The 23,718-nt window shown below is 43.0% G+C and overlaps 1 protein-coding gene across 2 annotated transcripts in view; it reads left to right on the top strand.

Moving 5' to 3' along the window:
* LOC127434297 (semaphorin-5A-like) overlaps positions 1 to 23,718 on the top strand; it is a 242,787-nt gene that overhangs the window by 161,409 nt on the left and 57,660 nt on the right. For both annotated transcript variants that reach the window (XM_051686934.1, XM_051686935.1), the window contains exons 12-15: positions 72 to 189; positions 4,272 to 4,453; positions 13,463 to 13,606; positions 22,604 to 22,751. In XM_051686934.1, the coding sequence (XP_051542894.1) occupies positions 72 to 189; positions 4,272 to 4,453; positions 13,463 to 13,606; positions 22,604 to 22,751 (592 nt within the window). The remainder of the gene's footprint in view (positions 1 to 71; positions 190 to 4,271; positions 4,454 to 13,462; positions 13,607 to 22,603; positions 22,752 to 23,718) is intronic.

The following is a 23,718-nucleotide window of genomic DNA, read 5'->3' on the forward strand; positions in this document are numbered from 1 at the left end:
ATATTCGCCTCTCTTTTCTTAGTTGATTAATATGCCATAAATTGATGAGCATCTGTTTTTCTATCTTTCAGAGCCTGTGTTGGGGCCAGGGATCCATATTGTGGCTGGGATCTAATGCTAAAGAAATGCACCACCTTGGAAGAGAGCATCAGCATGAGCCAATGGGAGCAGAGCATTACAGAGTGTCCTGTGAGTATCCAGCATACAGTTCAATCATTCACGCTGTAGCTCAACCTTTCAAGCCAAGTGTTTTTTCTTACCAAGTTTTTTATGTTAATCCAGTCTGCTGGTATAGAACAATGACAAATATGTCTCCCTCTGCCTTAACGTCAGTTCTGTAGGATACAGTTTTTCTCATAACAGCAGCTGCACTTAGCAGACAGATTAAAAGAAAGATTGTGTTGACAGATGATGAACAGCAATGCAGATCTAATGTGTTGCTTTTATTGTTGCTCAAAAAGCCTTTCTTTGTGCTGAAAAAGAGGGTGTAGTGGCCACCAATAAACACAGTTGTATGTTTAATAGCAGTTCCAGCACCTGGGCATGAATAGAGACTGCACATGTGCAAGCACTGCAAAAAAAAAAAAAAATCAGTAATTATTTGTCTTATTTTCCAGTAAAAAAGAATTACCTAAACATTTTTAAATGTACTTGAGAAGCAAAATGACTAAAGATTAAGACTTGATTTCAAAGCATATATCTTGAATTAAGCTTGAATTTGTATTTATTTTTTTATTTTTTTACAAATTTGTCTTTCAGAGTTTACTGAGGTTCATGCTTGCAACAAGAAAAAAATCAATTAAATAAATTGTAAATTAGTATCTTATTTTAAGGATGTTCAGATATTTGGTAATAATTTATAGTAAGGTTCTATGTGTTAACATTAGTAATAGCATTAGGTGTCAAGAACTAACAATGGACAACATATTTACAGCATTTATTAATCTTGGTTAGTTGATTTGTTGATTTATAACTTTGCAATTGTGCATTGTTAGTTCATGTTAGTTTATAATACTTTACTGTTAACATATGCAACTTTTAATAAAAAAAAAAATGTAATAATATATTGAAATTGATGTTAACCAAGATTAATAAGTCTAAAAGTGTTGTTCATAGTTAGTTCAATTTAACTAATGTTGTTAACTAATGTTGATGGATACAACCTTATTGTAGTGTGTTACCAGATATTTTCTGGAAAACAAGACAAAAATATGGACTAGTAAACCAAGTGCAGCAGAATTTGCCATCAGCATCATTCTGTTGAGTAGCATTCTCTGGTAACATGGGTTTATATTCCCACTCTTCCCTGAGGGTGCCAGCCTGTAGATCACTCCCAGAGTCCTTTGTCCATCACCTCTCTCTCATTTTTATTATTAATACCACACACCCATTCTTTCTCACCTTTCACAAATCCAGGTAGCACTAAAGTATCGATTTCACTTTTGTTGCAACATATGCACACTTTGAATTGTATTTCCTTCATCACACATCGGTTTTTGAACACTGACCATTGGCAGGGGACCAAGGCATGGCCCTTTATGTGGTTTCATATTCCAAAAGTTACATGTGGCATAGGACACCACAAGTTTGAAAGAGTGATTCTCATGCACGCTCACAAAAACACACACACGCATATAGACACACATACATTCCTTATTCTCACAGTCGATGTGGCGGCCTCACATGGTCTTCGGGTAAAGGACCTTGTAGCTGACAAAATACATTTTCTGTAACAGCAAGTTGCCTCCCACGCTGCCTAAACACAGAAAAGCAGCATGGAACTGTTAAACATTCACAGAGATGTGTAAAAGTGTGGGTGGCTGTGGTCTTAGAGCTACTAGAATAGTTTTTGTAATAATATGTCCAACATATGTGGTGACACATCTAGTTCTGGATGTCCATTGCTGTTGGAAGCAACCCTCAAAATCCTCTATTCTGTCAAAGCCATGCTTCAGATGCATGTGCCCCAGATAATAGGTTCAATCCAGTCACAGGTTCCAATCCAGTCTGCGTTTTGACCTGATCCTGTCCCCTCTGTCTTTCTAAGAATTTTCTCCCTATCTGTTGTCTTTGTCAATAAAAAACCCAACCCACAAAAAACCTCTCTATTTTCAGGTGGCTTATTGGTGGGCCAAAAGAAGAATATTTATTTTGGTCAACATCAAGTGGCATTCACAATTCCCATTTTACTTTTGTAATGTGACATTTCTGAGTGAAACAGAATATTCAACATGACAAAAATGTAGGCTAGGACTTTATTTATTTTATCCATCAGGAATTGCATAACGATAGCTTGGTGTTCTATACCAGAATGGAGCCAGACGCAAAAATTTAGTTTACAGACAATGGAAATTTGTATATTCTTCAGTGGAAGAATATTTTGATCCAGAAATCAGGTCATAATTATTTGAGCCTTTACCTGTTAAGGTCCAAAATGGCAACAGAAATGAGGAGACTAAAGATTAAGTTCACCCTTAAGAGCATCTCAATATATTGCATTAAGAACACTTCTTTTTCAGATCTATCGTTGTTCGCTATTATTCATAGTCATGAACTCTTTACATTAATGTTAACTGGAATTAAATTGCTGCATACTTTTGGTAAGATTAAGAGTTTCTACAGTCATGGAAAACCTGGAAATATCAGGGAATTTTAAAATTGTGATTTCCAAGCCTGGAGAATTTAAATTGAAAAAGTCCTAAAATATTTTTATAGTTTTGCTCTGCTGAAAAAATATCTCATCAGCTAGATATTGCACTTATGGAGAGTAAAACGTGCTCACAAGCCAGAGTGATGTCCAATTTGTGAGCGAATGGGTCTTTTGTGTCAGTTCTTGTTAATGAATAGGTCAGAATGGTTCACAAATCGGTCTAAATGTTATATTAGTAAATCAGTCTGAATATAAATTATTTAAAAAATAAAAAAAAATCTGTATCCTGTAATAATAAATGCCTTGAAAGGTCATGAAAAGGTCATAGAATTGGGAAGACTTAAGATTTTAGAAAGGCTGCATTATCTACAATAGTAGCCCAAAAAATGGCAAAATAGGTGTTTGGCTATGGTTAACATTTTTTTTTTTTTTTTTTTGTAATCCAAATTTTTATTGCAAATGTCAAATTACTCAGATAAACTTCACGAAACGAAACATAACTTCCTGAAACGAAACTTCACAAAACTTCCCCATGCCTTCCCTTCCCGAAACAAAACAAAACAAAACACAATTATGGGATATACCATATTTTAATTGTGACCAGTCTCTCAGCTATTGATTAACATTAACCAATAGGAGTGACATCAGAAGTTGTTTCAGAGTGGGTGCAAGTTATTACATTTTGATGAAAGATTATAAAGACAAACTATATATATATATATATATATATATATATACTGTATAATGTGCATCAAATTCACATTAATAAGACCAGGAATGTGTATTGAGAAAGTAACTAGAGTCAATTTTGATTTCATTTTGACTTCATTTAACAGTAGCTGTTAAAGGTTCAGTGTGACTGTGTCCAGGTGTCTGATGTTGAGTGAGAGGTCTAGAATGACTTCAACAGTAGAACACAGTTAGACTAGATGGAGACACACTTCAGTCACAAAGCCTATGTGGAGGCACACTGGAGCTTACATAGTATGGAAATAAAGAAAGAGCCAGAATTAATTTTCTCTGAAGAAAAAAAAAAAAAAAAAAACTTACTGTATCATCCTCTCCTTTGCCAGAAACCCCATCTATATTTTTGAGAGAAAGCAAGGACATTGAAAATTGTGTTTGTTTTTACATTTCCACTGCGTAGGAAATGTAACTCTTTTATGTGTTCTTTATAGAAAGAGCAGAAACAATTTCTATCCACACAGAGGGTCATTTATTCCTCTCTATTCATAATGCATGTGTTTTATTCACTAGAGGGCATTACCTTCTCCTTTTGTTCGCAAATATGTTGTCCTGTATCTGATACCTCGAATGTTAATAACCAGAGCGCAAAAACAAAATTACATTAGCCATTCATTCCGACACTCATATTAAGCCTCAAATGAAAATATTTGCTCATTGTAAAGCATGTTCTTTTTCTAAACTGGTGCCTGTGCTATTTTCAGCTATCGTAAATCTAATATGCCGAAAGCTATAAAGTATTTTAGTTTGGATTCATCTAATAACTGGCAAATGTGACCTTATCTGCAGTAATCATCACTTTGCATCCATATTTTGTTTACTTTTGCTGTACCTATTTACTATTTATGAGTGCTTTGACATTTGTGTATGCATCTAGGTGAGAAATGTGATTGTGGATGGTCATTTTGGTACCTGGTCAGGATGGAAGGCTTGCAGTCATAGCGATGGGGGCAGTGTTGGCTCATGCCAGTGTAGGACGCGAGCATGTGACAGCCCGAGCCCTCAGTGTGGAGGACAACCTTGCCAAGGAATAAGTGTTGAGGTGGCAAACTGCTCCAGGTATACAACGTCCTACAAATGTACACACACAAACAATACTGCACAAGCAGGTATGGACATGTGGAAATTGTGGATTACAAATAGGCATTAGTAGATTAATTTGACCTCTAGGACAGAAAAACACAAATGTAATATCTTGATTTTCTCCTAAACTGCAATGATAGTAAACAGAGACCAAATGGAGACTTTCAATACAAGTTAAGCTCAATCGACGGAATTTATGGCATAATATTGATTACCACAAAAATTAATTTAGACTTGTTTTTCCTTTTCTTTAAAAAAAAGCAAAAAATTGAGGTTTCATTGAGGCACAATGGAAGTGAAAGGGGGCCAATTTTTGAACATTAAAATACTCACTGTTTCAAAAGTATAGCCACAGGACATAAAGGATATGTATGTAAACATAATTTTAGTGTGCTAAAATGACTTACAAACCTTTTCTGTGTAAAGTTATAGCCAATTTTACAACTTCGTTACCATGATGATGTATTGTCAACAAACACTAAAACCCTAAAACGATTGTAGAAATGACAATTTAAACAATTCTACAGCTCAAATAATACATGAGTTTTAATAGAAGAATTAATGCAAGTGCTTTTATAAAATTATAAGCTTCACATTTCTGTTTAAACCCTTCTGTTTAAAAAATTGGCCACATTCACTTTCATTGTCCCATTCACTTCCATTGTAAGTGCCTCACTGTTACCTTGATTTTTGCTTTTTTTAAACAAAAAGAGGAACTATTATTAAAGAGGTAAAGTCCTGGTTACTTGCATAACCTCCGTTCCCTGATGGAGGGAACGAGACGTTGTGTCGATGTAGTGACACTAGGGATCACTCTTGGGAGCCCGAAACACCTCTGGTCTTTGATAAAAGGCCAATGAAAATTGGCGAGTGGTATTTGCATACCACTCCCCCGGACATACGGGTATAAAAGGAACTGGTATGCAACCACTCATTCAGGTTTTGTGCTGAGGAGCCGAGACAATGTCCCGGCCATTTCAGCGGGTAGTTCAGCGTTGTGGCAGGAGGGACACAACGTCTCGTTCCCTCCATTAGGGAACGGAGGTTACGCAAGTAACCAGGACATTCCCTATCTGTCACTCACTCGACGTTGTGTCGATGTAGTGACACTAGGGGTCCCTATACGAAACGCCACAACTGGCTGAACTGTGTTACGTGAACTGGCGGTGTGTGACAGGCAGTAGCCAGTGCACCAGGACGACATGTAACCTCCCCCAATGCTGTTATGAGTGTCGAACGGCCCTTTGGGGACAACTCAACTGCCCAAAAGATAGAGATAGGCTAGCCCAGTCGTGGCCTCTTATCCTCTCCCAAAATAAAAAGGAATTAACCAACTGGGGCCACCAGGTCAACATTGGGAGGGTGTTCCTCCCAAGGGGAAGACACCGTGGAGACCACACCCCGCCCTGAGGCTTGGGTGGGGGGGGGGTGGTATGTTGAGTGGAAATACGTCACATGGTCTTGGCGAGCTTTGTCGGAAGTATGTCATGTGGAGAAGTCCCATGGTAGGTCCTACCCTACAGGGGAGGAGTTTCTACAAGCATGGTGACTGGGGCAGAGGGGCCTCTGCCCAAGGAAGATGCAGTTTACCAACAGGGAAACGAATTAGCGGAAGATATACGTCACATGGGGTTACCTATGGGGAACCAACACATGCGGAGCACCTACCCCAGTACAGGGCTTAGTTAGCACATGTACTGAGCCAGCAGCGAGTTTCTCCGTGAACTCGTCTGCCACAGGGCTCGGAGGAAATCATCCAGGGAACACAGTTTGTGAACACTACTGGGAGTAAACAGCGCACGTCTTCAGCTCAGGGGAGGTGAAAGGCGCTATGCGCAAGCGATACACCCGGCCAGCTGTCCCGGACTTACCTGCTTGTGCCTCTGGTCAAGGCCCAGGAGGCCACTATGCTCCTAGTAGAATGGGTTCGCGGCATGTCCTGGGCATGATATGCCATTGTTATGGTGACAATGAGCCAGTGGGCGATCCTCTGCTTGGATACAGCGCTTCCTTTCCGTTGTCCACCAAAGCAGACAAAGAGCTGCTCAGAGACTCTAAAGCTCTGCGTGCAATCTGCGTGCAACTGCGGGGGCTCAAAGGGGGCTCTCCGTAGACCCTGAAGAACTACAGAGAGGTCCCATGAGGGAACAAGGTGCGGTCTGAAGGGATTCAACCTCCTGGCGCCTCTCAGGAACCTGATGATCAGGTCATGCTTCCCTAAGGACTTACCATCCACTGTGTTGTGGTGTGCCGCTATAGCGGCTACATACACCTTCAAGGTGGAGGGGGACAGCCGCCCTTCCAACCTCTCCTACAGGAAGGAAAGCGCCGATCCGACTGCGCATCTCTGGGGATCTTCGCATCGGGAAGAACACCACTTAGCGAACAGACGCCACTTCAAGGCATACAGGCACCTCATAGAGGGGGCCCTAGCCTGAGTGATCATGTCTACCACCGTGGGTGGAAGGCCGCTTAAGTCTTCCGTGTCCTGTCCAGGGGCCAGACATTGAGATTCCAGAGGTCTGGTCATGGGTGCCAGGTGGTGCCTGAGAAAAAAGGTCCTTTCTCAGGGGAATTCACCGGGGGGGTTGGGGGGGACTGTTGCAAGGAGCGTGAGGTCCGAGAACCATGTCTGGGTGGGCCATTAGGGTGCTACCAGGATGACCTGTTCCTCGTCCTCCCTGACCTTACACAGAGTCTGTGCAAAGAAATGCATATTTGCGAAGTCCAGGGGGCCAGCTTTGTGCCAGCGCATCTATACCAAGAGGTGCCTCGGTCAGGGCGTACCAGAGCGGGCAGTGGGAGGATTCTTGGGAAGCGAACAGGTCTACCTGTGCCTGCCCGAATCGACTCCAAATCAGCTGGACCACCTGAGGGTGGAGTCTCCACTCTCCCCCGAGGGTAATCTGCCATGACAGCACATCCGCCGCAGTGTTGAGGTCGCCCGGGATGTGAGTGGCTCACAGCAACTTGAGGTGCTGCTGACTCCAGAGGAGGAGACGGTGGGCGAGTTGTGACATACAACAGGAGCGTAGACCGCCTTGACGGTTGATATATGCTACCATTGCCATGTTGTCTGTGGATCAACAGCCGAAACCTCCGCAGGGCGAGCAGAATTGCCAGCATCTCGAGGCAGTTGATGTGCCAACGGAGCCGCGGGCCCATCCAGGAGCCAGCGGCTGCATGCCCATTGCATACAGTGCCCCAGCCCATTTTGGAGGCGTCTGTCGTAACCACGACATGCCTGGAGACCTGCTCTAGGGGAACGCCTGCCCGTAGAAATGTGAGGTCGGTCCAAGGGCTGAAGAGGCAGTGACAGACCGGTGTGATGACCACGCGATGTGTCCCACGGCGCCATGCCCATCTCGGGACTCGAGTCTGGAGCCTGTGCTGAAGCGGTCTCATATGCATCAACCCAGGTGGAGTGGCCACCGCTGAGGATGCCATATGCCCCAGGAGCCACTGAAACAGTTTCAGTGTAACCGCTGTCTTCTGTCTGAACGCCTTCAAACAGATCAGCACTGACTGTGCGCGCTTGTTCGTGAGGCGCGCCGTCAACGAGACTGAGTCCAACCCCAAGCCGAGAAAAGAGATGCTCTGAACCGGGAGGAGCTTGCTCTTTTCCCAGTTGACCCATCGGCTGAGGTGCGAGAGCACCAGGTCCCTGTGTGCACACAACACATCCCAAGAGTGGGCTAGGATTAGCCAATCATCGAGATAGTTGAGGATGCGAATGCCCACTTCCTTAGCGGGGCAAGGGCTGCCTCTGTGACCTTCCTGAAGACGTGAGGATACAAGGACAAAAGGGAGGACCTTGTACTGATACGCCCGACCCTCGAATGCAAACCGCAGGGGTCTGTGTCGAGGTAGAATTGAGACTTGGAAGTACGCGTCCTTCAGGTCTACCGCCGTGAACCAATCTTGATGCCGGATGCTCGCTAGAATGCGTTTTTGCATCAGCATCTTGAACAGGAGTCTGTGTAAAGCCCGGTTTAGTACTCGCAGGTCCAAGATTGGCCGCAACCTACCGCCTTTCTTCGGTACAATGAAGTAGGGGCTGTAAAACCCCTTCTTCATCTCGACCGGAGGGACAGGCTCTATCGCATCCTTCCATAGGAGGGTAGCGATCTCCGCACGCGAGGTAGCGGCATTCTCGCCCTTCACCGAGGTGAAGTGGACACCACTGAACCTGGGCGGACGCCTGGCGAACTGAATCGCATAGCTGAGTCGGACGGTCCGCACCAGCCATCGCGACGGGTTGGAAAGCGCAAGCCACGCGTCCAAGCTCCAGGCGAGGGGGACCAAGGGAAAAATCTCATCGGACGTACTGGCGGGTGGGGCCTCGCGGCGGGGCGGAGCCTGAGGTGCCACGCCTTGTCGTGGCTGTGCTGAGTTCACGGACATCGAAGCACTTACCTGGCTCCTTGTGACCACCCCCAGAACAGCCTGGGACAGGGGAGGAAGAGGCTTGTCCTCGTAACCCGTGGAGACTGTCACATCGGGGGTGGATTTGTACCACAGCTGGGTGCGCAGGGGCGGGGAGACCGCCGCTGGAGCGCCAAACCTGCCAAAATGGAATGGTCGTGATGACGGCTGTGCACACTGGGTATGTGACCCAGGAACAAGGAAATCGCACTTTTGCTGAACTCTTGGGTACTGCAGCCACTTGGGCATGCGGCGAAATTAAATGAAAAGGCAACAAAAGATTCTCCTTCCGGCCCTCCACTGGGGGATGGAGTGGTCTGCTTACCAGCTCCAAGGCAGTGGGTTTCGTCATCCCTGGGTCACCCGTCTCAGGGGCGCTTCGAAGCCTTTTGCGTGATCTTGGCGGCCGGTCGTGAGACGGGTGGCGTCTGCTTCCTCCACGCCGGGGCCGGGCCGCAGGAGCGGGCTGCGGTGGAGCCGGTGCAGTCACCGCAGGGGGACCCCCTTGGCGACGAGCAGGCAGGGTGTGGGAACTTGAGCCGCGCCGGGGCAGGATGTGCCGGACAGCCTCCATCTGCTGCTTCACCGCCGAGAACTGCTGGGCAAAGTCCTCGACGGTGTCGCCGAACAGGCCAACCTGGGAAATGGGGGCACCAAGGAACCGTGCCTTGTCGACCTCTCCCATCTCGACCAGGTTGAGCCAAAGGTGCCGCTCCTGGACCACCAAGGTGGACATCGCAAGCCCGAGACACCGCGCCGTGACCTTCGTCACCCGGAGAGTGAGGTCGGTCGCCGAGCGCAGCTCCTGCATCAATCCCGGGGTGGAACTTCCCTCGTGCCGTTCCTTTAGCGCCTTGGCTTGGTGGACTTGCAGGAGAGCCATGGTGTGCAAGGCGGAGGCGGCTTGTCCAGCGGCACTGTAGGCTTTGGCTGTCAGGGACGACGTAAACCTACAGGCCTTGGATGGGAGCTTTGGGCGCCCACGCCAGGTGGCAGTGCTCTGCGGGCATAGGTGCACCGCGAGCGCCTTATCCACCGGGGGAATCGCCGAATAGCTCCTGGCCGCCCCACCATCGAGGGTAGTGAAGGCGGGGGAGCTGAAAGATCGGGACCGGGCAGTAAAAGGTGCCTCTCACGACCTTGTCAGCTCCTCATGCACTTCCAGGAAGAAAGGAACTGGGGCGGGGCATGGCTGTGAGCGGCGCCGCGAGCCCAGGAACCAATAATTGAGCCGCGAGGGTTCAGGGGAGAGCGGAGGTTTCCATTCTAGCCCGATGCTCGCGGCTGCCCGGGAAAGCATGTCCATCATTTCTGCGTCAGCCTGTGACTGGGCGACCGTACCCGAGGGGGGGAGCCCAATTGAGGCTTCCACGTCCAACTGGACGAGCCCGCTCTCCGATGCTGCGCTCGAGAGCTCATCACCATCGCGGGCTCCGAACAAGAGGTCGAACTCGCCGTAAGACGAGCCGGCGGACTCATCCGGAAGCCCGATCGGGGCAGACAAGCATGCTGGGGAATGGGAGGTCCGTGGGGGGATACCCGGCGGAGGTGGTCCCATTGGGGTCCCCAAATCGCCCCCAGTGCTAGCCGTGCTGGCCTCATACCCGTAGGTAGAAGGATCGAGGCGGGGAGCCGCTGGGGTGGCTTGCTTTCTTACGAAGGCAAGCCGCGACCTCAACATTGCCATGGTCATGTTCTCGCAATGAGTACATGATCCATCCATGAACACTGTCTCCGCGTGGGTCACACCCAGACACGAATGACAGTGATCGTGACCATCAGAAGGCAAGAGATAACGACCACAACCAGGAATAACACACAGACGGAAAGGCATCTTTAAAAAGACGCGTCTTTAAAAAGGCATTCCGTGTGTGCCGCTCTTTTAGAGAAATATACTCTTTTATTTCTGACGAAGCGCCCAGGGTCGTTCTCTGCAGTGCACCAGTGCAGAGGAGGGAGAAGCCGCTGAAATGCACCATCAGATCCAGCAGAGGTGAATGAACAGTCGTGGAATTCAGTTCAGTGTACATCGACTGTTCGGCTCCAAAGAGAAAATCTGAAAGAGTGGTTGCATACCAGCTCCTTTTATACCCGTATGTCCGGGGGAGTGGTATGCAAATACCACTCACTAATTTTCATTGGCCTTTTATCAAAGACCAGAGGTGTTTCGGGCTCCCAAGAGTGACCCCTAGTGTCACTACATCGACACAACGTCGAGTGAGTGACAGATAGGGAATCAACATTATGCACTAATGCTGATGATTGTATTGAATCCAGAATATTCCTTTAAGTCCATTTTTTTTTATCTAACCAATAGACTTTAGTTATGTCACAACCATGTACCATGATTTGCTATTTTCTAGTCATTTGCAGGTGGTATATTGGTATTAAGGGGAGGGCCATTCTCATTCTAGAGAGCATTTGATTAAACAAAAATCTGTGTTGTGCAAGATGAGTGATCAATTCCTTTGGCCCATTTTTTCAGAAGAGATTTTAAATTTGTATATCTGCTAAATGTTGATTTTTTTAATTATTATCATTATTATTTTCAATGGTTAGGAGTTCAATAGCTTTTATATAGTTTCAAAGCTAATAGAAATTGACTAAACACCGCAAAATTTCAATGTTTTTTAACCGAAGCATTATGGAGAACTTCACTCTGAGCAGTGGCGGGCCATGCATTTACAGTTTAGGCCTTCAGTGTGATTCATGCCATTAAGAAAACACAGTTTCACAATGAATAAGACACCCTATGCCTTGGGATTCATACATTATGTTGCAGCTAACTAGTAATACCAATTGACATTTTAAAATTCGTCCACACACGAAAGCCAGAACTTGAAACGACACTTAATGCTCAAGCAAGCCTAATTTTAACTGCAGCATGACTGTTTTGTGAAATGAACGTCTCCCAAACAGACATTCAAAAATCATAATTTTTCATATGAATCTACCAAGGAGGTCTATAATACCTGGAAAAATCTATCTAATAATATTTGCGATTTAAATGTTGCTTGCAATAAATATATTTTCTTCAGGGTACATGGTTATGCTGCGTTCCATTCAAGTTGGATGTGGGATATTCCTACTTTATATCTCCGATCTCCGACCATAAATGCATTCCATTCCCCTATATTCGGAAGATGACGTTTAAGGAAGCAAAACTGCAATGCTCCCGTTAGCTTAGCAGGGGTTTGACTCTCATTAGAGATGTCTCCTAGCAACCCAACTGATAAACAGTGCTGCAGTGCTAGCATTTGTGCTTCAGGCGTACGATTATCAAAAGAGATTATAATTTACCATATTTTGTACACCTGTTTCCGCAGGCGTTTGTTAAACAAGATTTAATATCATGTAATGTGGAAATGAACTAATTTATTGATAATACATAATAAAGTGAATGTTTATCACTTACTATGTATATCTCCCTGAGTGTCGACATGTTTGTGTGACATCATGCCCCTGCATCTCGGTGAAATCAAAGTTGAGAATTTCTGCACGAGCCTACAAGTTGTAATTCTGATTTAAAAATGCATTCCATTGCACTTTTCTTAGGAGGAAGTTGTAAAATCCGACTTTCCAAGTTGAATGGAATGCAGCACTACTTTTCAAAACTTGATCTGACACTGAATGCTCAAGCAGCCTAATTTACACTTAGAAAACTCCTGATGTTGCTATAACAATGTAAAAAGCACTTACCAATTTGCATGAAGTGAAAATCAGTCCTCCTTTCCCGTTTAATAAATTAAGCAATCACACGGTCATGTGTTTTTAAATCCATAAGGATCTCTTTCTCAATGGCGATACCAACAGTGAAGATAGCCGACTTGTCAGACAGCTTGATCTTATGCTTTTCGCTCTTGAATTATGTACATCACTTAAAGCGTGTTTGTGTCACTCAAGGCCAGCTAGAGGGCCTCGACTGGGACATATCCTAAAGATCACATCCACCAAGAACAAATAAACCAATCTGATTGGCTGATGAATCTGACAATCTGACTTTAGTTGCGCATTCATTTGCACTGTTGAGGGATTCTGAAGAAATTCTGAAGGCCTGACGTGGTGGAGCTCAGACTCACATGATGCTTCGGATTCGGGCATGCAATTTGTGAAACAGTTGTCACACTTTGCTTGTTAGCATCAAGGAATAAATTCTGACTGGATAAACTTTTAGTTTTTCTCTATTTGTTTGTTGATGAATTAAGAGTGGAAAGCGATTAAAAATACATAGGCAAAAAGGTGACTGAGAATGAAAGGATGAAAAATATTTATTTATTTGGCATGTTAGGCCAGCAGAGAAGGCTTTTCTGGCCCTGAGAAATCGCCACTGACTCTGAGTAATAAAGTTTTCCTATTTTTTGTTACATTCAGTGAATATTAGCTTTTTCAAGTCTAAATTATGTTATACTGTATAAGTTTCCTTTTTGCAACACAGCTATGTAAATACACTTAAAACAGTCTTAACTGAGATCCACAGCTAACAAACTGAAGGTAAGATTTTAACAGCTAGCTGTGCCAATGTTTGGTAAGTGATTACTGCCGTGATGTGTCCATCTACAGGAATGGGGCCTGGACGCCGTGGACAGCCTGGGCTCCCTGCAGCACCAGCTGTGGGATCGGATTCCAGGTTCGGCAGCGTTCCTGCAGCAACCCTACACCCTGCCACGGAGGACGCGTATGTGTGGGCCAGAATCGTGAGGAGAGGTGAGGAAAGTAGACAGCCAGTGATATAAATTAACAGATTAATTGTACAGTGCTTCACTGCCATACTTATGTATGATTGTGGAAAATCTGTACTTTAGTTGAGTACCATTGAAACTGAATATGTGTATTTTTATTCTATTACATGTCTAAGCGGAAAAAAATCATACTTTTTACTCCATGCAATTTCATTTAAACCTTCAAAATTACACATTTCACTGGTAATCATGACATAAAACTATCCAATTTTTACAAATATTTTTTGTATCTTACTGAGCTCAAATTGAACTCCCATGATTTCATGTAATGTTTAACAATTTCAGGTAACAGGTTTTAGGATAGGCCTATTGGTTTAAGTTTAACATCTGGTGTGTCCTAGACCCTTACATAGTCAGAAAACTGAAGAATTTAAAAAAAATAAATAAACAGGTTGCATTAAAAAGCATTCTTTTAATGAGAAAATTTTCACTGTCTCTTGATTTCATTAATCAATTTTAAAAGCCAAGAAATAATTATGAACAATTAAATATGGAAACTTTCACTCAAGCATTATGTGTTTCGTAATGGATACTTTGACTTTTAATTGATTAAAGTTTTAACACAGTATGGCATGAGGGTGCGTAAACGATGGCAGAATTTAAATTTTTGGGTGAACTATACCTTTAAGTATATTTTCGAAGTACTTTATACACCCATGAAATAAACTTACAACACTTATAAGATGTTGACGTGACAAAAGACATCTCTTGTTTATTCTTTTCATTTTCACCTGTTGCATGCGGTATTGCTGCCTTGATTGCATGGCAGTTTATAGTAATGAATAAATAGACACAGCTCATTTTGTTGCTTTTTTATTACCCATCCTATTATGCGATGTTCACCTCCAGAAAGCTTCTTATTCCATAACTAGCGTCACACAAACCAAATGAGAGAGGGTATTCTTTATCTAGCCTATAATTTGTGTAACTGACATCCAATTAAAAGTAAACATACTTAGGGATCATAACTACAGAGATTGCACCCACAGACTCAGCACACACACTTAAGCATTGTAGTATGATGCTGTGCCACCTAATCATGACAAAATTATGTTTAAACTGGCCTGCTCTGAAAATGTGTGAGGTTTCTAAGCAACAGTGCAGTGCAGCTGAAAATTCTGACCTGAAGTGGTGGGATGAAGAGAGAGGCAGCTGCTGGAAACAGTTGTGCTCCCTGGACAGAGTCTTGGCTTCATTGGAGGTGCCAACTTTCTCCAAAACACCAGCTCGTTGAATACACTCACACCTGACCTGTGCTTGGGGCTTTTGTTTTTTGAATTTTTCCTCATATTTTCACCTGTGTTAATAATTCATGACATGATTGTGTTTATTTCCTGGAACTCAGCACTCCCTCTAACAAGACAGAAAAGAAGGGAGAAAGAAAATTCATACATCTCTTAAATGTCTTAAATGTTTCTCCTAGAAAGCATTGGGATAAAGTGAAAAGCAAGTGGAGGCTGGCTTTTTGTAGTTTAATTTACCTTTGTTCATTTGGACATACTTTAATCCAAACAGGTCATTCACAGGTCATTCAGTGTTTAAATTGGATCAGTATATGTGTTTCCTGGGAATTTAACTCATTATTTTGGTTTTGCTAGTGCCATGCTCTACCTATTGAGCTATAGGAACAACCGTATATTTCTCATCTGGAGTTTCAGAAGAGATCTCAACAATGTGATAAACCAAATAAATTGAGCTATGCTGTCCACATTAATTTTATAGCTATATAATCTTAGTGTATGTTAACAGTTGTCTCATTTGTGTCTATTTTATTTCTTCTAAGGAATTTTAAGAGAAACATTTGAGAAAAAGTTGACACCGAGAGCATGCATTCATTCCTTATACAAAAGTAGATTACGTAATAAGAGTACTTTACAAAAATCAAGTACTTCTTATTAGATTACATTACATTATGTTTTTGTGTGTATAATGAGATTACAGTTACTATTTATGGATTACATGATTACAAATCAATTACATTATCTATCAGTCTTGATTTACAAGAACTCAGGGACTTTCAAAGGACTCAGGGACTGACAATTTGTAATGCAGATTACGTTTGATTTCATTTTTCTAATGTTTAATGAAAAAAGTGTAAATTAGTAATTAATATACTTAAAATGTGATTTTCATCAAAACATGCAATAATTAATCCAAAAGTAATCAGATTAGATTATTTAAAATGTTATTACTGATTACAATTTTAGTTCAATAGGTAATCAGTACAAGATTACAATTCAGTAGTAATCTACCGAACACTGACCGCCGAGCAATACAATTTTCTACACGGGACAGAACAAGCATATCTCTGTATTTTTGGGTTGCCACAGAAACACACAACGCAGGACTTAAAACATGAAGAAAGCTACAGATTGATAGTTTTTTGCCTCTCATTGCATTTTCTGTCTCCTGTCCCCCGCTTACACTCTCTATCCAAAGCACCAGGGCACTCGATGCCCGAAGGTGTCTGAGCAAGGCTTTGAATAAAGACTGTGAATAATCAGCAAAAAAGTTCAGGAGAAAGCTTTGAGTTTGGCTCAAGGCTAGCTAATCTAGAAGCCCTTGTGAATTTTCACACCACACAATCACTATAATACAACACCTCGGCCAGTCCAGCAGTGCATTTTAACACATGGGACATTCTCCCTAGCGGCCACTAGAGGTCTAGAGTTTGAACACTAGTTTTGTTTTTTGTTGTGTCTCTGTTCTCTGTGTTCCCCTTGATTGATCCCAGCTGTGTTTTATTAATCTTGCTAGTTCTTGTGTATACACCAATCAGCCACAACATTAAAACCACCTGCCTAATATTTTGTAGGTCCCCCTCGTGCATTCTGATATGCTATTCTTCTCACCACAATTGTACAGAGCGGTTATCTGAGTTACCGTAGACTTTGTCAGTTCGAACCAGTCTGGCCATTCTCTGTTGACCTCTCTCATCAACAAGGCATTTCCATCCGCAGAACTGCCGCTCAATGGATGTTTTTTTTTTGTTTTTTTTTTTTTGGCACTATTCAGAGTAAATTCTAGAGACTGTTGTGTGTGAAAATCCCAGGAGATCAGCAGTTACAGAAATACTCAAACCAGCCCACCAGCAATCATGCCACTGTCCAAATCACTGAGATCACATTTTTCCCCCATTCTGATGGTTGATCTGAACATTAACTGAAGCTTCTAACCCATATCTGCAAGATTTTATGCACTGCACTGCTGCCACATGACTGGCTGATTAGATAATTGTTTGAATGATTTTTGGTGCCAGATGGGCTGGTTTGAGTATTTCTGTAACTGCTGATCTCCTGGGATTTTCACACAGTCTCTAGAATTTACTCAGAATGGTGCCAAAAACAAATAACATCCAGTGAGCAGCAGATCTGCGGATGGAAATTCTTGTTGATGAGAGAGGTCAACAGAGAATGGACAGACTGGTTCAAACTGACAAAGTCTACATTAACTCCGATAACCACTGTGTACAATTGTGCTATTCTGAGATGCGGGTTGGCTACACAATATTAGGCAGGTGGTTTTAATGTTGTGGCTTATCGGTGTATATTGCCCTCGTGTTCTCTCTGTCTTGGTCAGTTGTTAAACTTTTATGGATGTAACGGTTTATTCTGTTGTCGTGTTTTGAGTTCTTTTATGTTTATTTCTTAAATAGTTTTAATTAAAAAGCCTGCACATAGATCCTCCTTCTGTCACTTCTTTCCTGCAAATGTCGCAGAACAACTGACCAGACTATGGATCTAACGGCTTGGCAATTGTTGTCTCTCAGACAAGGAGGTGATACCATCGAGCAATATACAGAGCAGTTCTGAAGTCTCACCCAGGATTTCAATTGGGGAGATATTTGTCTCAAGGACTGCTATTGGTTTAGACTTAATGAGCCTGTGAAATCCTGTCTGCCAGGTGGCAGATGTGAACTTTCCTTGGTCAAATTCATTGACTATGCTTTGAGGCCAACATTCTCCCCCTACACTGTGGGGTATGGCAGTAATCCCGTGCCGCTGCCAGCGCCTACACCTGCCACGGTCAACGAGCCAGTGCGCATGCCTGCCATGGTCAATGAGCCAGCGCCCACACCTGCCATGGTCATTGAGCCAGTGCTCACTCCTGCCACAGTCAACGAGCCAGTTCCTGAAGCCTCGTCCATCCCAGAACCAGTGCCTGAAGCCTTGTCCGTCCCAGAACCAGCACCTGAAGCCTTGACCATCCCAGAGCCAGTGCCTGAAGCCTCAGCCACCCAAGTGCCAGCATCCTCGTTCACGGAGGCCGTTCCCACAGCAGTGTTCCCGGCCATCCTGAAGAGGAGGAGGAGAAGGGCCCCTGCTATCCAGTCGCAGCCTGCACTCATGGCCACCGAGGCCATCCCCTGCCTTTGCCAGCACACACGGCCACTGAGGCCTTCCCCTGCTGCTGCTAGCGCTCATGGCCACGGAGAATGTTCACCAGTCGCTGTCAACACTCTTGGCCATGGAAGCTGTTCCCCAGTCGCTGCCAGCACTGTCGACAAGCCTGTTCAGTTCCCTGAGGCTATCCACGAGCCTGTCCTGTTCCCTGAGGCTGTCCCGTTCCGTGAGTCTATCCCATTCCCTGAGTCTGTCCAGTTCCCCGAGCCTGTTAAGTTCCCTGAGGCTGTCCACAAGCCTGTCCAGTTCCCTGAGGCAGTCGACGAGTCCATCCCGCCCCCCGGTGACTTCGAGCCTGTTCGGTCCTCTGTGACCATTGACGATCCTGTCCAGTCCCCAGCAGCCGTCGGCCAGTCTGTTGCTCAATCCAGTGGTCAACACCTGTCAGACACAAGCTACCAGTCAGTTCAGTGTCCAGCGGCCTCCCACTTCCAGTATGATCCCTGTCCAGCGGCCGTTGTCCAGTCTGCTGACCCCTGTCCAGTGACCGCCATCCAGTCTGCTGATCTTATCAGCGACTCTGCCCTCTGAGTCTCCACCTCTTGCGGCTCCGCCTCCTGCTGCTCCGCCTCCTGTGGCTCCATCCCCTGAGTATCCGCGTCCTGCGGCTCTGCCACCTGAGCCTGTAGCTCTATCTCCAGAGCCTCCACCTCCTGCGGCTCTGCCCCCTGAGTCTCCGCTTCCTATAAACTATTCTTTGTTTTGTTTTATATGTTATGGAGCAATAGAAGCCGCTCCTTAGATGTGGGGCTCTGTAACACTTGGGAAATTCTCCCTAGCGGCCACTAGAGGTCACTAAAAGGATAAAGGTTTTTGTTGTGTCTCTGTTCTCTGTGTTCCCCTTGATTGTTCCCAGCTGTGTCTTGTTAACCTTGCTAGTTCTTGTGTATATATTACCCTCCTGTTCTCTCTGTCTTGGTAAGTTGTTAACCTTTCATGGATGTAACAGTTTGTTCTTTTGATGTGTTTTGAGTTCTTTTATGTTTATTTCTCTGAGTTTTAATTAAAAAGCCTGCACATATATCCTCCTTCTCTCGCCTCTTTCCTGCAAATGTTACATGCATAATGGCTGTGAAAACATATCCGAGAAACACAACAGGGCCCACAGTTTTCATTTAATGTCAGAGAGAGCTGTGTTAATGACTCAAATGTGCTTTGTCAGATCCCTTAGCTGGACGCTGCATCAGACCAAGAGAAGAAAGCCACATTCCTGTTTTTGTTCAAGTTTGGTGTATTTCTTTTTCACCCATTCTTTTGTCTGATATAAAAATAAGTTTGGATTCACTTGTTAGTGCAGCAGGGAACTTTTTCTTTCTCTCAAGTTCTGCTATTGGGCATCTGTTCAAAAGTATTCAGGTCAAATGTACAGTCACACTTTATTTCCATGTTCACCGTACTGCTACCAGATGGCAAAATCCTCCACATGCAACTCTGTTGTAGGTCAGCTACCATGAGATGTCTTTTGTGTGGGTTAGAGAAAGAAAAAAAATTGAATTCTCTAAACACTTAACTTTTTTGCAGTGTTTCAGCACAAAAACTCTTATGTCTTACTTTAAATCTTACTCATTTGCAATCCATTTCAACCAGTGCAAACACAGCATATTAATATGTGAAACACAAAACCCGGTGTCATGTGTCCACCTGTGAAATAGTGTCCCCAGGGGGTAACCGCTCAGGACACTATGGTTTTTCCATCATAATTGCTTGTGGTCATATAAGATTCTAAGGTGTGTAAATATGTAAAATATTTGTAATATTGTGGTTCAGTAATTCTGTAGCAGATAGCTTGCCAAATGGAAGATAACTGAAAAACACACAGAACAAGAAATGCTTAAAATCACTGTCTATAGCTGCGGTAAAATACTATTATGTGTAACAATTTATTTAGAAGTCATTAAATGTAGAATTTAAAAAGTTATATTGACATTCATCATAAAAGGATTTTGAAGGATTTTTACTCAGGCAGTGAATATAGTACTCATTAAAAGTCCTATTTGCCAATGGAATCGCTATGATGTCAGATGCAGACTCTATTTTACAGGCGGACACAATTCATCACAACACCAGCACTACTTGCCATGCACAGTTAACATTACATTTTATATTATATTAAAACAGTGCAGACTGTGTTTGAATATAAACCATTCTATCAGCTTCTGCTATTCAATCTCATTGAATTCCCCAGAGAGAAAGACACAGAAGCAGTTAAAAGTCTTCAGAAGTCTACAGGTCAAGATAAATCTCATTTCACCAGTACTTTGTGTCATTAGGTCTGTCCTTCATTCCAACATTTCTAAATGTGCATGTGTCTGATTGTATAAGGGGTTCTGCATGGTCCAAAGCCATATATCAAGCCCAGCACAGGCAGTGTATGAATGCTGGGCCAGCAAATACCATGCATTTGTGCTCAGAAACTCTAAAAAAAAAAAAAAAACTGAGGCAAAGGAACTGTTGTTGCAACACTCCAATACTTTGTTCTGCCTGAAATCCATTTGACGAATTAATGTGTGTTTGTTTTTGTTTTTGTTTTTTTTGTTTTTTGTTTTGGGGTTGTATTTTACAAGCTCCCACTTGTCTCAAACACCCTCTCAAATATGCCTATGCTATTAATTACCACTATTTTTTATTTTGTTTCTTTCCGCTTTTTCTTCATCAGAGCATGGGCACACATACATTTGGCAAATCTGATTTGAATGAACATTACTTGCATATGCAAATTGACAATGGGTTTCCCATATGGGTTTCTTGACTTTTTTATTGCATGCTACCTCACATCAAGTTGCTGTAATCAACTGGGAATGTGTACTATTGCCTATTTTTAAATACATTTAGCTTTTCTCACATGAATCTAAAAATGCTCTCTAATTTTCTATGTTGTACACATATATACTTCATTGGTGTCCTCCAAATACCATAGAGCCTTTTGTTTTGACACAATATTTCCTGTTGAAAAGACCAACATTGCTGTTCACAAGCATACCTATCTTGTGTTTTGCATCTTGGTCCCCAGTATGGTTTGCTGGTATGTCCTTACCAGGCTTCTTAACTAGCTTAACCGACAATCGTCCCTTAAGCCCAAAGTGTAGTTCAGTAAATGTGATGCAATTCTTGTCATCAGCAGAGTGCTTGACCATTGAACGCGCACAGCCCAATTTTTCTAACTGCACGTCTTTGAACGTGCAGAATGCGCATGTGCCTGGACTTATTTGCATGAATTTTATGGGTCCAAAAGGTAGCGCACTCACATTTGAGCCATTGTTGTCACGAAGAAGCACTAGAAGAAGATGTAATCGCCGGCAAACAACAGGAGGCGAAAGTAAAAACGTCAACAGTGGATGTGCACGTCAAGAGGAGGTCAGGAGATACCTATAATTGTATAACTTGAGTCTGAAGGAATATAAAAACATAGTATAGGTCTAAACTTCTGAAGAGAAATAGTCCGGTGTCTCATTCAGTCGTTGCACGCATGCGCCAACCGCCTGTTTATTCGCACACCGTCAAATGGAGTATACTTTGACAGGCTCGCGTTTGCCTTTACGCAGACGCTGAGCGTTCGCATCAAAATCGAAGTATACTTTGGGCTTAGTCAGCCAGCTTAATCAGTAGACCATGCTGGTTGACCAGAATTTGTTGCTGGTTAACATGGCTTTGCTGGTCCACCAGGATCAAACCAGCATAAACCAGCTTGGACTAGAATGGAAATTCTAGCAAATTTAAGCTAGTTTTTTCAGCAGTGTATGCGAGGCCACAAGCATGCTAATTATTTATTTAGATAATAAGATATTTTTCCATGATGGTTTTATTGAAAGTCTTAAAATAATCCACCACTCTCAGAACTTGTACTGATTTATACAATTTTCTTGTGTCTGCAACTTTTTCTTAGAGTTCCGCATCTATACTCACTGTTTTGTTTTTTTTGTTTTTTGTTTTTTTATCAAGTTCATGGTCATCTGAGGATTTAGATGTCTGAGTTTTTTTTTTTTTTATTATTAAATTTCAAAGCCTTTGTTCTCAAATTGTCTACATTTTCAAAAGGAATCTGAGTTCATTTATTGTTTACTTTTCTTACAAAGATCACTTATTGCAGTGAGACCACATTAGAGACTGGCTGTGTGTGTGTGTGTGTGTGTGTGGGTGTCCGGTCACCAGCCATTCCCATGCATTATACCAAACACAACTACCTTTCTGTTACAACTACCTGTTCAACCCACATCTGGCTTTGCAAGTAGACAGATGGGCCCAGAGAAGCCCTTCTCACTCAGCTGGCAGACCTCATTTAGATAAGACACGGCTCAATCAGAGCTTATAATACTGAGGTTAACATGGGAATTTCCTGTCCTTGGTGACATTCAGAAGTGCTAGCCATAATTATATGTTTGCATTTCCAACTTGAGTTAAATGCATTTGATGGTGAAATGTTCTTTGTTTAATATTCCATTAACAATAACCTTGTTTTTTTATTGCATAATCAGGTTGATTGAATAACTGGAATTGAAAGATGGGTTTGTAAACAGATTTTAATTTGCATGCTGAGAAATGTTTGTTTTAATCTTTCTTAGATACTGCAATGAGCACCTTCCCTGCCCGCCGCATGTCTATTGGTCAGCATGGTCTCCATGGGAACGCTGCACCGTTCCGTGCGGTGGTGGGATCCAGTCTCGGCGGCGAACATGTGAAAATGGAAATGAATGTCCTGGATGCAGCATAGTATGTCAGTTATGTCACTACTCACACACTCCATAGAAACTAAATTCCATTTAGCAGCCTGTTTATGACCTTTTCAGAGGAAACACAGAAGAAAATGGACTATATATATGCAACGTTTACATATCTGTGCCATCTCTACAATATTACATGACCTAGGAGCATCCGAAATCCATTATTTTAAGGTGCATACTGTATTGCGCCAGACTGATGCAATCCTTATCTTTATTCCGAGATGCTCTTTAAAATAAGAAGTCACTATTTGGCCATTTTTACAGTGTGATAGTGCTGTTTTTAGCACTGTCACAAGAATGCAAATCCCACTGTGGAAAGATGTGAGGTGCGGAGAGTGTTAGCCTTGCTAAAGTAAGCCTGGATTGTCCAGGCATGAGCTAGAAGTGATATTCTTATTCTACTGTAGGTTTAAAACCACTGCCAGTTTAGAATAAGTCCAGCTCACATGACCACGGTTCACTTTTCATGTGGTTATGGTGGTTTATAGAAAGTGGGGCAGCTCTGAATAGTTTTTTTGCTATTTAAAGATGAAGTGTGTAATTTGTGCACCACTAGCATCTCCAAACGGAATTGCAAAAAGATATGTACGCTTTTAAAACAGGTCTCCCGAACATTCCCCCCACCTTCCACTGGTTAAGCCAATGTTGTTACGTATATTGGGCTTCTATAACGTTGCTAAACGGATCATCTTGATAGAGTTTCCTCTTTTCGAGGGGAATCAACATACAAATGGCTTATTTATAGTTTTTGCATATCATGCACAGTGCAATTTTAAACTGTGTTATAAACAGGAAAAACAGGTGTTCAATTAAAAATGAAAGGCTGTCAACATTTTCGATCTTTGCTGGTTGATCGATGGCATTTGCAAAACAGAAAGTTCAGACATTCCCGTGAGTCCTGTTGGTAATGCTCTGTCATGTTCTGTGTACTCTGTAAGTGTGTGTGTGTGTGTGTG

This window comes from Myxocyprinus asiaticus, chromosome 44 (assembly GCF_019703515.2).
Source record: "Myxocyprinus asiaticus isolate MX2 ecotype Aquarium Trade chromosome 44, UBuf_Myxa_2, whole genome shotgun sequence".
NCBI lineage: Eukaryota > Metazoa > Chordata > Actinopteri > Cypriniformes > Catostomidae > Myxocyprinus > Myxocyprinus asiaticus.